This window comes from Sceloporus undulatus, chromosome 5, assembly GCF_019175285.1.
Source record: "Sceloporus undulatus isolate JIND9_A2432 ecotype Alabama chromosome 5, SceUnd_v1.1, whole genome shotgun sequence".
Classification (NCBI taxonomy): Eukaryota; Metazoa; Chordata; class Lepidosauria; order Squamata; family Phrynosomatidae; genus Sceloporus; species Sceloporus undulatus.
The window spans coordinates 18,592,633-18,608,042 of NC_056526.1; the positions used below are offsets into that span (position 1 = coordinate 18,592,633).

The 15,410-nt window shown below is 38.3% G+C and overlaps 1 protein-coding gene and 1 long non-coding RNA gene across 8 annotated transcripts in view; one reads left to right on the forward strand and one right to left on the reverse strand.

The window, feature by feature from the left end:
* LOC121932089 overlaps window positions 1-3,769 on the forward strand; it is a 17,741-nt gene extending 13,972 nt beyond the window's left edge. The window contains exon 5 of the long non-coding RNA XR_006104264.1: window positions 3,034-3,769. This is a non-coding gene — a long non-coding RNA (uncharacterized LOC121932089). The remainder of the gene's footprint in view (window positions 1-3,033) is intronic.
* An 814-nt stretch (window positions 3,770-4,583) lies between these two features.
* Window positions 4,584-15,410, reverse strand: part of CACNA1C (calcium voltage-gated channel subunit alpha1 C) — a 527,437-nt gene continuing 516,610 nt past the window's right edge. For 6 of the 7 annotated variants that reach the window (XM_042470414.1, XM_042470413.1, XM_042470415.1 and 3 more), the window contains 3 exons: window positions 11,755-11,858; window positions 9,231-9,551; window positions 4,584-6,613 (listed from right to left, as the gene is read on the reverse strand). In XM_042470414.1, coding sequence (XP_042326348.1) covers window positions 6,323-6,613; window positions 9,231-9,551; window positions 11,755-11,858 — 716 coding nt within the window. In that variant the 3' untranslated portion in view covers window positions 4,584-6,322. The remainder of the gene's footprint in view (window positions 6,614-9,230; window positions 9,552-11,754; window positions 11,859-15,410) is intronic. The other variant, XM_042470416.1, reaches the window with a different exon arrangement.

The following is a 15,410-nucleotide window of genomic DNA, read 5'->3' on the forward strand; positions in this document are numbered from 1 at the left end:
GCTTGCCACAGTGCAGTGCACTAATGGTGTACTGATGGTGGCGCCCGCGCATGCCAACCCCCCCCCCTCTTTTAGCAGGTTCTTTTGGGTGCAGAGGGAGCCCACACATTTTGGCTGCTGTGGGCTCCCTCGGGAGCAAAAACGGGCGGCTCCAGTCCACCCTTTTGGGGCAGTCTGTTGAGCCCCATACATTAGATAATGGAGTGCACCAGGGGATTCCAGAAGAAAATCTGCATGTGCTTTATTGACTGAAGCAAGGCTTTGATTGCACAAAAAGCTATGAGTTGCTCTTAGAGGAATGGGAGTGCCACAACAACTGATTGTCCTGATGTAGTCAAGACAAGTGGCTGCTATCAGAACAGAATACGAAGAAACAGAAATATTCCCATTCAGCAAAGGGGTCAGGTAAGGCTGCATACTATTACTCTATCTATTTAATCTGTATGCAGAAAATATCATAAACAAAGCAGTCTTGGATTCAGAGGCTGGCGGAGTGAAGGTGGAAAGAAGGAACTAATAACCTAAAATATGAAGATGGCACAATACTACTAAAATATGCAGATGACACAATATTACTAGCAGAAACAAACAAAGACCTGAAGCAATTACTCAAGAAAGTCAAGGAGGAAAGTGCCAAGGTTGGATTAATGCTGAATGTACCCCCCCACCCCCCCAAAATAGTGACCACAGAAGATCTGTAAGAGTTCATCCTGGATGATGAGAAAATTGAAATAGAGTTCCCATATCTTGGTTCAAATATTGATCAGAATGGAGACTGATGTCGAGAAATCGGATGAAGACTAGGATTGGGAAAGGCTGTTTGAAAGAACTGTCAAGATCATGAAATGAAGAGATATAACTCTAAACACTAAAGTGAGGATCGTCCAAACTATTGTATTCCCCATCATCATGTACAGATGAAAGAGCTGGACAGTTAAAAAAAAGCTGATAGGAAGAACATCAACTCATTTGAAATGTGGTGCTGGAGAAGAGTACTGAGGATACTATGGATGGCCAAGAAGATAAACAAATGGGTCCTAGAACACATCAAGCTAAGATGACTAAACTGAGACTGTTGCATCTTGGCCACATCATGAGGAAAAATAAATCATTAGAAAATAATGATGCTAGGAAAGGTGGAAGGCAGAGGAAGACTGCATGCTAGATGGCTAGACTCAATCAGGGAGGGCACAGGCATCCTCAGCAGAAAGGTTGAGGACAGGAGGTCTTGGAGAGGTCTCACCCTCACAGGGTTGCTGTGAGTCAAAGTTGACTCAAGGGTAGCTGACAACAACAACAAAGTATAGTACAGTGGACCCTTGTTATACACTGGGGTTTGATTCCAAGATCTCCCGTGAATAACAAAATCCGTGGATGCTCAAGTCCCATTAAATATAATGACATAGCAAAATGGTGTCCCTTATAAAAAATGGAAAATCAAGGTTTGATATTTGAAATTTATACTTTTTTTAAACACTTTCAAACCGTGGATGCTTGAATCCGTGTATAAAAAATCCGTGTATAAGAAGGGCCGACTGTATATGTTATTTAATCTTTTTCTATTAACTGCTTGGAATATGGTTTCATAGAAAAGTGGAATACTGTATAAGTCTACTAGATACGTAATAGTTTGTAGTGGTTTGCAGCTTTCATATATAGGGCATATATATGCTTCAGGGAATTCTAGTTGTGAGAATGTGGATCTATCTATGTATAGTGATTTGCCATGATTTTTAGACATAATTTAAAGACACTCCTCTTTTGGAAGATATTTTTGACTGCAATTATCTATATACTTGCTGGAGAGTAAACCTTATCAAACAGAGTGGAATGTATGGTTGAATAGACATGTGTACAATTGTACTGTGGTCTCTTACTTTATTGAAGTTTATTGTGTTTGCTATAGTTTGAAATTGTATTAATACCAGTTTAATAATATAAACTGGTTTTTAATGTCTTTTTTTGTTTGAAGAATATAAGAATCTTAATGAAAATTAATTGCTGAACAGAACTGACTATTTCAGTGTGTTTAGCTGTGCTTCATTCTTATGTTGGTTTGCATCCAATAAGCTAATGCTTGCTTCTGAATTGATATGGATTTCACTTGCTGGTAAGCATCAGTCTTTATAGCCTTCAGTTTGTTCTGCTGTGGCAAAAACTTATATGTAAGATCAGGTGACAATTCTTCTGATTAAATATACAGAATTATTTATTGTAGGATACTGAGGAAAACCAAAAGGATAAAACAAGCTTTAGATCAAGGTTCTAATTTGTCTTCTAAATGAATTACCTGACACTTAGGGTACTTCTAGGTAAGGCTTTATTGTGGAATTGTCCTACCTCATTTGTAGAATTTTATAAGAGGTCCAGATGATGTTCTACTTGTAACTGTCCAGCCTAATTTTCTTACCAGATAAAGTCTTCTAAGGAGGGAAAAATGAAACAGGTGAATTATGTATTTTGAAGAGTAACACTATCAGTCACCCATCAGTACTGTCAGCCACTGGGAAGAGTGAGCTTTATAAAACAGTGCACAAACCACACGCTTCAGAGCAGAATTAACTTTATTTGGAAGACCTTTGAGTAGGTGTCTTGAATATGCATAGAATGTGGTTATGTAAAACATTGGGTGAGGAACTCTATATGTTTCTACCTTGAGGTCTATGTATATGTGCCTTCAAGTCATTTGTTGACTTGGCCCTTGTGGTCTCTTCCAACTCTATTATTCTTTGATTCTATGACTTAGGAATTTCATAGGATTTTCTTAGGTAAGGTATCATAAAATTAAGCCATTCTCAGAAAATACCTATGCATCTTAATTTGAAAAAATTTGCAGTCCTTAACAGAATTCTTAGATGAATAACTAAATTTCTGTATAATTAGATCCTCCCTCTGCTCCAGTAATTTAAATATGTTTTCCTATCATTGTCTGGTATGTACCATGATCTGCATGTGCACCTTTCCTGTCTTGAGGCGTGTGTATTTTCAAAGAACACTACCTACTTAATTAATTCTTAAATTCTGATTCTTCAGGTATTTTGGACTTGTTTCGCCAAAGGTCAGGGGTTCTGGGAGTTGAAGTCAAAATAATTTGGAGTAGCAATGTCTGAGAACCAGTGACCTACATGATTCCCAAGACGGTAATATCACACAGAGTATCTGGCACTGCAGAAGGGGTGAGTTGGTGTTACCCCCCTGAACCTCCAGCTAGTACCAGTGATACTGAGGCCAATAATAATGATTAGACATGCAGGTGTGGCATCAAACTGAAGTGTGGGAAAGGATTGTTTCAAAAAGCAGAACTGGATAGCTCTTTCTGCAATGAATGTAAACGTACATACACTGGTGTTACACCAACATATGTCCCTAACAGGCTTTTCGTCCATGCTGTCAGTTATAACAATGCTAATATTTTCTGACATGTCTTGTTCTAGGTCATCCCTCCTAAACTAATGCTTTGTGCTGAAAGGGTCATAATGCCGACCGTATAGTTGTTCATTCATGATGGCAGAGATGCTTAGGTGCCTGCAGTCTCTGAACTGGGATTGTGGTAACCAATTGCCACCTGATTTTGTCACTTGTTTTTAAAGTTTTAAAACTAGTAAACCTATCTGGTACAAATAGTTATCTTTTCCTGGAAGCTAGACTTGCCAGATTCTTTCACTTTATTTGTTTTTGTTTATCATTTTATGAATCATCTCCAATTTTCACTTTGAAAGCGATTTTAAAACATAACACATTACTTCAGTTAGTGCAACCTAGAATAATACTTGCCTTGACTCTTATTTTCATATTGTTGTTGACTTGTAACCAGGTTCATATTTTGTAATCATCTTCTAATATTTCTCAGTAATGCTACTTTTTAGTGATTTCTCCATCTTATACTTGTGCATCTGTTTGTTCTTTCCTATATATAGCATGTTTTAAAAATTTATGTTAAAAACTGTTGTATTCTCAGTTTGCCTTTCCTAATCATACTAATAACATGAAAATGTTTCAGCTTATTATCTAAAGTATTTGTAGACCTTCTAAATATGCAAATTTAGTTAAGAATACTGTACATCCTTTCTGACAGAAAGATGCTACTAAATTTTTGCTTAATCCTGAAAATCATGGTTTAATGTCACTAAGTTATTCTATAAATTTCTCTGTGTAATAAAATAACGGAGAGATTCCTCCTTACTAGAGTTGCTGATGCCAGTTCAGTTTATAGGAATGGATCTACCTGATTTCTCTTGGCATATGGAATTTGCCACTCTTTAATAAAGACAATCATTGAGAGAAACTGTGCAAATGGGTGAAATCTGGATAAAATCTGCCAGCTTCAAAAGCAAGATGCATTTCCCAATTCGTTATCATGCATGTTTAAGGAAGGGCAGAAAAAGGAAAGTGAACACAAGATATGCAAAATCAGTTAACGTTCAACCTGTCAGTGGGTTGCAGAATAGTTACTTAACACCAGGTACACGTTGTCCATTGTACAGACTAAAAAAATGAAAAAAACAAACAAAAACAAACCAAACCCTTTCCCCCAACCACATGTAGAAAAGCACTTAAAAGTTCAAAGGTAAAGCTTGGCACACTCCAAATACGAAATGATTTACTTTACATGCAGCAAAATATACAAGAATTGTTATCCCCCCCCCTTTAAACAAACTTAATTCGTTATATTTGCTTGGCACAATTGCAATTCATTTTAAAAAAATAGTTGAAAAATACTGAAACTGACCTGAATTCAAGTATTACGGTTTCTTCAACAGAAACATTATCAATGCAATAAAACATCACACAGAATATATAGAAACGTAACTCTTCCTTACTTGGTTTTCATTGTTTTGTTTTGTTTTAATCCCCTTGGTTTTTTTTATACCATTTTAATGCCAGCACAATTCACAAATTGTATTCAAAATTAATTATTGCATTGTTTTTGCATATCTTGTGGAACAGAAAATGCAAAGAGTTACTGATTCCCCCTTCAAAAGCAGAGACAGTGGTTTATTTTGCTCTCAAATGACCCCAGATACAGCTCTCCTGCAATTATAACCAGGAAGCAGAGAACTGTATGAACATACATACTTCCAGGTGTGCATTCACTCCCTCACTCATTCACTCACTCAGTCCCACTCACTTGTTCATACACCCTAGCACTATAAAGAATCCAAATCGATCACTCATATGTGCAAGACTATATCAAGTGCATTGCCTACTATCTTTAAATTATAAAAACAACAACAAAAAAAGGAATTTACCAGTACTTCAAATGAAATTACAAATTCTGGTGTACATAATGGTTGGCAAAACTCGTCTAATATTATTAGCTTCTACCAAATCTCAATGGAAGAAAACAAAATGGAAAAAAATAATAATAATTAAATAGTACAACATAAATCAAAACAATTTTAAACATTTGCAAAGTGAAAAAAAGGTAGGTGATTACAAAACTTTGTAAACACTCCCTTCACTCCTCTCCTTCAAAAATTAAAATTCAATAAAATAAAGTATTCAAAAATAAAAATCGGAACATGCTTTCAAGAAAATATTAAACAGCAAAAACAAGGAGAGATCTACATAAGCCCATCACCACCTCTTTTCGAAATGGGCGGGTTGCCTGAACTCCGGTTTGACAGAGCTGGTTTCCTGCTCTTGGAGCAATTGACCCAGCTAGCTGTCAGAGCTTTGATTGGTTGGCAGGGAAAACTGCCTGAGCTCTGATTGGTTGGCAGAGAAAACTGCCTTGGGAGTCTCTGCATTTCCATCTATAAGCATCTGCAGTATTGCCACTTGCATCTCCTATACCCTTTAACTTCTGCTTCCATCTCCTCAGCAAAACGTGGGGAACTGTTGCAGAAGTCTTCCATTCCACTTGCAGATTGAAAGGGCCTTGGCTTTATGGAGACGGTGAGGCTCATACAGAATATGTGCAAAATGATTCTTTTTTTTTTTTGTACAAGCAAAGTTGAAAGACACCCGTTTGATGCAGTGTCCTTTTGGCTAGGGCCATCCACAGGAAGCTGAGGTTCTCCTTCACATTCAGGAAGCAGCTGTTGTTCCTTGTGCAGGGACTGAAAAAGGAGGGAGCTGACTCTTCTCCTTTTACTTCTCCTCATTCTTCCTTCATGGACACATGCTGGGGTTGTATATTCACTCCTGGAAAGCTCTTTACACCACCCAACTCTGTGATTCTTCCTGACAGAAATGAATGAAGAACGCTGTTCTGGTTACTCCAGGTCACGAGAACAGTGAGGCACTTCTGAAACAAACCCATTAGGAACATTGAAACAAATTAAAAAAAACACACCAGCATCACTTTCAGCCTTGGCAGCTACAGGCTGCTGATATAAATCCTGCTGTCCTTAGGCTCCTCTTGACTTTTTCTACAATCTGGGCTTTGGGCTGCTTCCTCTCCCATACAGTCCTGCCCTGGGTCCCTGCAATTAACAAAAGGCAAGAGGTTGCCATTGGGGCTTGGCTTGCTGTTACCATTGAGAATGTTGTCTGCAGCATTCTCCATTTCTTCTATCGTCAAGTCACAGGCATCAGCTAGTTCTTGGGTTGTGACCTCAATGAAGTTTGGATCTTGAGCAAACTGCATGAGTCCTTCTGAAATCAAGACCTTTAATCAGACAGGGATCAAACATAAGGGAAAAAGCAGAAATTGGTATTAGATCACATACTGTAGCAAGGACTGTCCAACATTCATAAATCTCATTGACAGTAAACTTTTGAAGGGGATGTTTTATGATGAAAGAAATGACTTGAATTCTAACTTTGTCCTAAATCTAGTGTAGAGCTGGGCATACTTAAACCTATCGATTTCAGTGAGTTTAAGCATACTCTGCAATGCATTTATGTTTCTTGAAACAGGAACTTTGTACATGTGGATTTTAAACATCTCCGTTTACACTGCAATACCCTGCACCCCCTAAAATCTGCTTTTGGGATTGGGGGAATGCTACAAACTGTGTTGGAAGCTTCAGATTGAGGGAGGGGTTGGTAGAAATAATTTCTGCTTACATGGAAGACCAGTTTGAGATGCCAGCTCTTTATCTTTCATCCACTTGCTAGCAAAGAGAGAAACAGAATACTCAAGTTGGTTTGAAGCATTTTTTTGTTTTGTTTGGGGTTTCTAGACACCTGAGCATGATTTTGAGCCTCAGATTCTACTATATCATCTGTGGGTTGATAGTAGAGGGTTAAATTGCTAGGAAGTGTTGCTACTGAATCCTATTTCGGGAGAAAGGCAGGATATAAATCCACTAAATAAATAAGTAAAGTGTCTTGTGCTGACCAAATATGTATTTATTTTTAAAATTGCCTGGGCTGGCTGCAGTGGCTGTTTACAGCAAGGAAACCTGTAAAATTATTCATTCCTTGCACTTCAGAGATGGCCTGGCTCTGTATACAGGTATACCTCAGTTAATGAAATTAATATATTCCTCAGCATTACTTCTATAATAGAAAATGTAAGAAAATTGAATACCAGAGGCAGAAATAACATGTGACTGGGATGCTATGAGTGGACTGACAATAGTGCTATTCTGATGGAAGGAGGTTGTGCTGCAGAGGGCTCCCCTTTTCCTGAGTGAGTGCTAGTAAACAGCATACATTCTTCCTTGCTGATGTTAATTTTTTCCCCAAACTCAGTGGACTTGGTCAGAAGTTTGAAAAATTGCCTATGGGTTGCAGACTCATCCCATGTGTAAACAGACAGCTTGGGAGATTTTCTGTGTGAGAGCATGTGCTGAAAACAACAACTGAAAAAGGATGTGCTGGTATGAAAACAAATCCTAATTCTATTGTCAGACTTTGTGTTTTCATTTAACTTACAGGGGACTGGACCTGGTGATGTCATTAAGCATCAACCATATATTAAAACACAGTTGTTCAGAGAATGTGACATCACAGTCTCCAGTTTTGATCTGGAAATCTCAAGGTCTGGGTTTGCTGACCTAGCAACCTTATTTGGCTCCTGCTGCTTTAAATGTACACTGCAGAATGAATGGAGCAGATTAGGCCTTTCCTTCTAGAACCATCAATCTGGACTAACATATTTCCTGGCAGCTTTCTGGCTACAGAGAAAAAAACAGCACATTAATTAACTGAATAGTTCTAACAGCATTAAACAACTCTATCATTTATTGTGGTTATTTCTGCCTGCAGATAAATCTATTGCTTTTAAAGAAAGTTTTTGTTAAAGACATGGAAATTCTGGTTTTCAGGGCTTGCAGTAATGATAGGAAAACTAGAAAACTTAGTATACTGATACAGCTCATTTACAACCTTCAGCTCCCAAACCTCTAGTTACTAGACATTTCCCTATTGAATTATTTTCCTTTAATAAGTTTATTGTTAATTAAGGTTTGACAAGAAAAGAGTTCCCACAAGTCTGAAGAACAATACATCTGGATGGAATTGGTGGTTCAGTAAGATATATCTAATTACAGTGTGCCCATGTCATACATGGGAGCCTTTCACATGGCTTTCAGCTTATGCTGAAAGCCATGCTGATAGAGTTGCAATGGCACACACGCCATGCACGAGCCCTATTATTTTCAATGGGGCTCAAGCATACGCGCTATTTGCTTTATGCGGAGGGGTCTGGAATGGATCCCCCGCATAAGGTAAGGGCGCACTGTATCATATATTAACTGACTTTCTGAATATTATAAAGCTGCCTTTTACGAACATTACAAAACAATAAAGTTGAGCAACAAACTCTAAAAGCAATCTACACAATTTTGAAATAAACTGATTAAAATGAATCATTCTTCATCAACAAAGGTTAGCTCTTGTCTATACCTGGGGTAGACCAAATGTGGTCTGCAGGTTATATATGGCCTCAGGACTGGTTTTTACAGTCTGGTAAGGGTCCCTAGACCCCCCCCCCCATCCCTATTTTATGTTAGAAATGACCAATAGTATCTCGTCAAGTGTATAATCAACCATTTTGTGTTCTCCTCCTGGTCCGCTTTAGTTGCCCTTTTCAAAGAGGAAGCAACCTTCCACTCATTTCTGGTTTTGAGAAAAGGCTCAGAGTTCATGATGAGCATACTTGGTGTCTTCTTTAAAAAATATCCCCATGAAGTTTTTGGGTGTGCAGCCCTTAGGAATTCTGTGGGGGCTGATGTGGGCTGATATTCTAATTTTGATCAATTAGAATATCATGCAAACAGATAGATTTAACTGTTATTGTCTTTATTACAACTGTTACTAATACTGCATCCACTCACCGCTTCAACAAGGCTGTTAGCACTGCCATGAAATTGCCTGCCACACTCTCTTGTATGGCTGGGAACTGTGAGGGAGACTGGCCTAGTTTTTCGAGTGCTGCTAGAGCTGGTGCTTTCAGAATACAAGGAGCTGCAATATATTGATGGGAAACTATTATTGAGCTTCTCATCAGACTCCTCTTGTTCAGGTTGTAGTGTTTGAATAGGTTGCTGTGGCCAGTCTTGTGCACAGAGTGTAGCAGGGGGTGTGCCACATGACCGAGTATACCGTACGGGTGAATGGCTTCTTTGAAGAGGACTCAGACCTGCAACTGCTAGTGCCTATAAACAGAGAAAAAAGAGAACAGAGTAAATTAGTATGACTGCAAGTGACTGAATCAGAATATGAGGGGAAAATGGTAAAAGATGTCTTGAAAAAATATTAGGTTTAACTGGAAGTTAGTCTGATCTATATGACTTAAATGGGACTGTTTTGATATTCTGCTGCCTTTTATTTAATAAACTTTGTTTAAAGCATATATCCTCTGTATTGGTGAAAAACCAATACAGCAATTGATTAATATGCAACTTTGACTATCTCCTCTTCACATAGAACTGGAAATCTAGCACCTTACATTCAAAATGATCAGATGTGCTTTTTACCATTTCATTCCTTTGAGTATGGAATATAGAAATTTTGGAAGATTAACAGAATCAGTTAATGGAATTCTCTATTTTTATCCCCCTCCTGGTAAAAAGACCTAAAATATGATGATGAATAAGATAGGAAAAAGAAGAGAATCAGCAGTAGTGAAGAACAAGGCATGTTGGTTTTACAAATGAACTTTGTAATTGTTTTTTTTACAGTCTGGTAAGCAATAGCAATAGTATTTACATTTCTGTACCGGCTTAATAGTGAACTCAACACTCTCTTAGTGATTTACAATATCTAAGCCAATTGCCCCCAACAAGCTGGGTACTCATTTTTCCAACCTATGAAAGGATGGAAGGTTGAGTCAACCAGGCCTCCAAGCAATCAATCATATGACCATCCTCATGTGCAATTTTTGCACAACAGAGGCTGGATGGCCATCTGTCGGGGATGCTTTGATCTGGATTTCCTGCATGGCAGCGAGTTGGACTGGATGGCCCTTGCGGTCTCTTCCAACTGTATGATTCTATGATTCTATGTATGAATTGGATCTAAGATGTATAGACTCTCCTTTCTGCTTGGTGTAACGTTGAAAAAGTGTAATGTTGAAAACCAGTTGATTTTACAAAGCAACTTTGTAATTTTTTTTACAGTCCAGTAAGAGTCTCTAGGCCCTCCCATCACTATTTTATGTCAAAAATTACCAATTTTTAAATTGTTTTCGGGGATGTTGGAAGCTACACAGCCACCACATGTTCAAACAATTTGCTCAAATATGGGATGCTCAAAAACCATGATTCTGGAGGCAGTTGCATCTGCCAGATGGACAAGTGACGTTACAGCTTATTACTGCGATTTGCCTCTCCTATTACTCCATAAAGATAAGGTGATGTTCTCCCCAGACAACACTTTCTTATTGAAGGTGGTATCAAAGTTTCAGTTGTCTCAACATGTCACACTTCCTGTATTTTTTAAAACCATGCCATGTCAAATGAGACAGCTTATTTGGAGGGTTTTGGTCCTTTATATAGCTAGAACCAAAGGCTTTTGTTTGATAAACAGACTGTCTATTTTTATGAGATTTCAAGGAATGGTGTATTGGCATCTTCCCAATGAATTTTCAAGTGAGTTGCAATGATGATGCAGTTGTGTTATAAGCTCGCCAGGAAGCTTTTGATGCCTACAATCAGAAGACAGTAAACCAGAGCCATGGTGGCTCTGGCAGCTTTTCTAACCAATATGTCTCTGCTAGATGTTTGTTCTCAAAGCTTGTGGGAACACCTGCTTTGGGGGAGTAGTCTTTTTTTCCTTTTCCCATTGACGACGACACCACTTCTAGGCCAGTCAGCTTGGTATTCACCCATGCATATGGCATATGGGTGAATAAGAAAATGAAGAAAAACAAGATGTTAACAAGATGCTACTTGTAAAGAAAAAAAAGTAACAGGTTATTTTAATGGTCACCTATGAACTCACATGATACACACACTTCTTTGATGGGAGTGCCTTTACTCTACCTATATTGTTATCTTCTCCTCTACAGTACAGTGTATGAGGACTGAGGAAAAGAGCAGGAATACCACCAACAATCACTCTGCTCAGCTCTAGAAATTTCCAAAAGACTATGTAGGTGCAAAAGAACTCATATGTGTGAGTTCACAGATTTCCACTCACATGCATGAGTTCACCACTCAAAGAAGCACAGTTACAGGTAAGCAGTCTGTTCTTTCCAGGAAAAGATGCAGATGTAATGGATAAACAGCATTTTTGGTCATCAGTATCACTTCTCCCTTCAATGAGCACAATTGGGCTCAGATTTATCCTCAGATTACGTACACTGCTGTTCAGATAGAGTAAGATTCTGTGGTTAAGTGTTTTGAGAAGAAAGCTCACCTGATGATGTACCAGATGCAAGGGTAATACTGTCTTCTGTGGGACTTCTGCACTCTTATTTTTCTGTTTTTTTAGACACTCCACATGAAAGGATGCTTTTCGATCTGCAAAGCCAATTGGACAGATGTATGATGATAATGTAAGGCATTTTCATAATCCAGATGATAGGGAACTACATGCTAGCAAGCAGACAGGTTCTCGATGTTGCAGTCACCTAGACTGAGGGGCCATACACATGTAGTAGATAACTGTTGATTTGAAAGGGATGCTCAGTGTTTCCTTACATATGCACTGTCCCTGAAACTACCACAACCAGCATTTTTTTTACACAATTTTTGCACAACAGAGACTAGGATAAATATGGAGGTGAGTACATCTGCAGGAAAGAACTAGTAGGCAAAGAAAAGGACAAATACACCTAGTATATTCTCTCTACAAATGTAATTCCCTGCCCATTTAAGCTATGTTGACAAACAAGGTTTGGGATTATGTCACTTGTCAGATGTTGTTCTCAGTGATGTGGTAAACTTGTTTCTGGAAGCTACAATGTCATAGTGGTGGTGAGGACTTACTTGAAACAAGATTTCACTATTGCATTTTTATGCTTACATATAGAAAACGAAACATACAAAATGTCAAGGAGACAGCAACACTGTAGCCCGTCTACTTGATAGCAAATTCTCTTTATACAGGATTTTTTCTTCTTCTACCATGTGAACCCATAGTCTGAAGTTGTATAGTCTAGACTTAAGTTCATTTCAACTGTTTGCCAGCAGTTTGCCAGTTGACAGTTTCATTGATGATCTGTAGCTAGCAGATATTTAGGTATATTGGTTCCTCAGGATAATACTCAGGTGATTAAGCTGAGTTTGCCTGTGCTGCTGGTTGAAATATCTCTTGATATGGGGAGATGGATGTTTCTGAAATTAAGCATTTGGGGGATGATTAATATACTTAAGATGAATTTCTTACCATGGATATTGTATGTTCTTTGTGGTATATCAGTGTATATTCTTCATGTTCGTTTAAAAAAATTAACACTCTACTTAAGATACTCATATGGGGGTTCTCACTATCCCATTTCACTTGGCATTGTCTTTGTAAAACAAGACCAGGAGCAGATATAATAATATAATAAAATTAGACTAAAGCTAAAGAAGTACACTAAATAAATCACCATGTCAAAATACAAACTGAAAGGACACCCCTGTAATATTTATCACCATGTAAAGGATAGATTTATGCTATTAAGCCTTATAGACCAGGAGCCAGAAGAACTCTGGATCAAAACCAGGGATAGTTGGTCAGTGAAGAATGCAGAATGAACAATGCCTCATTGGATGACAGATGAAAATCTTCACACAATTATGAAGAGCCAAGAAGCAAAAGTAAAGGATGAGAAAAATAGGTTCAGAGTTGCTGAACACAACTATTCAGCAATTTGTACATAAGGACAAAGAGAGCTAGTAATCAGTGCAAATAAACAGAGGAAGAAAATAAAAAAGGTAGACCAAAGCTCTTCCACAAGATCTGAAAAATCAAGGGGAAATTCAAACCAAGAGTAGGGATGCTAAATGACTGGCAGGAGACTAATGCCTGATCAAGAAAAAAGTATAAATATTTTTGAAGCCGTACACTGAAGAACACTATAAAAGAGATGAAGGGAAGACAGATTTATTTAAGGAGAAAACTTTTGTCAATGAACCCACAGTTTTAGAATGGAAGTGGGAGCTGCTTTTAAAGCACTTGGGAGGAATAAGTCATCAGGAACAAATGGCATACCAATAGAAGGATGCTACAGAAAAAGAATCCATTCAAATCCTAACTAAAATCTGTGAACAAATAGGGGAAACCAAACATGGTGTGCAGACTGCAAACACTTAATACACATTCCAGTCCCCCCCAAAGGGGACACCAAAAGGGACTGCAGTAATAATTGGACCATAATGTTAATCTTCTATGCAAGCAAAGTGATGCTCAAAATGCTACAATGAAAACTTTTACTGTATATGAAGTGAGAAATACTAGGTGTCTAAACTGGCTTGAGAAAAAGGATAATATTGCAAACCTATGTTGGATTATGGGACACACCAAAGAATTTCAAAAGAAAATCAGTCTGTGCTTTATAGATTATAGTAAAGTTTCTGATTGTGACAATCATGAGAAAGCATGGATTACTCTAGAAGAAATGGATGTGCCCCAACATTTGACTGTTTATGTGTAACCTATATTAAGAACAAGAGTCCGCTATAAGCTCAAAATACAGTGTGCCTGTGCCATACACGAGCGCACTATACACAGCTTCCAGCTTATGCAGAAGCTGCACAATGATAAAAGAAATGGCGTGCGCACTCATGGCGCGCACACTGCCCTGAGCTGTGAGCACGTGCCCCATTGTTTCCAATGACGTGTGAGCATATGTGGATTTCTTCTTACATGGGGGGATCCAGAATGGATCCCCTGCGTAAGGGGAGGGCCCACTGTTCAGAAAAAGCAATTGTTTCCAATTGGCAGGGGTCAGGGAAGGCTACATTTTATCATCCCATCTGTTTTATTTATATGCAGAACATATAATATGGAAAGCTGGATTACATTCAGAAGAAAAAGGTGAAATAAAGGAGCAGGTGGAGAAATAAACAACAATTTAAGCGATAATGCCATACTACTAGCGGAAAATAGAAAAGACTTGGGGCAACTATTGAGGAAAGTGATGGAAAAAATACAAAAGCAGAGATACAGTTGGACATTAAGAAAACAAAAACAAACAAAAATGACTGCAAGTGATTTACACAATTTCAAAGTGTGTGATGAAGACACTGAAATTGGGAAAGATTTGCTATACCTTGCCTCTGTCATAAATCAAAATGGAAAGTGTAGTTAAGAAATCAGAAGAAGAGCAGGATTTATAAGGGCAGCTATAAGGAACTAGATAAAATCCTGAAGTGCAAAGTCTCTGAAGAAGAAACTCTTCTAGAACATGGCCACATAGCCCGAAAAACCCACAAAAAACCAAAGTCAGGATCGTTCATGCCATCATATTTCTCATTTCTATGTTTTGTTGTGAAAGCTGGACAGTGAAGAGAGGGGACAGAAGGAAAATCAGTTCATTTGAAATATGATCCTCAAGCCTGAAGCCAAAATGACTAAACTGAGGCTCTGGTTATATCATAACATGAAATGACTCATTAGAAAACATGATTAATGCTTTGTAGAGTGTGGGGCAGTAGCAAAAGAAAAGACTGCATTATGCGTGTGTAGACTCATTCAAGGAAACAACAGCCTTGGGTTTGCAGGAGTTGACGGGATTGTTGATGACAGAGTGTCTTGGAGGTGTCTCATTCATAGAGTTGCCAAATGTCAAAGCTAACTTAATAGCAATTAACAACAAAACTGGAATTACGACCATGAAGCTTTTAGGATTTACATTTATGGTTGTTAAGCCAGGCAGCATCTCACCTAAAGTGTCTCTGAAGTGCTACAGATCAGGGCACTAGGAAATGACTGCAGTACTCTCCCAGTTGTGGGGCATATTGGAACAAGCAGCTATGGCAGGAAGTCTATCCAACTACCTGTTTCCATGTGCCCTTGAGACTACTATATTTGTCATTTTTCAGCACTCCGATCCGTAGTGCCTTGGCAACCCTTTGGTTGCGATA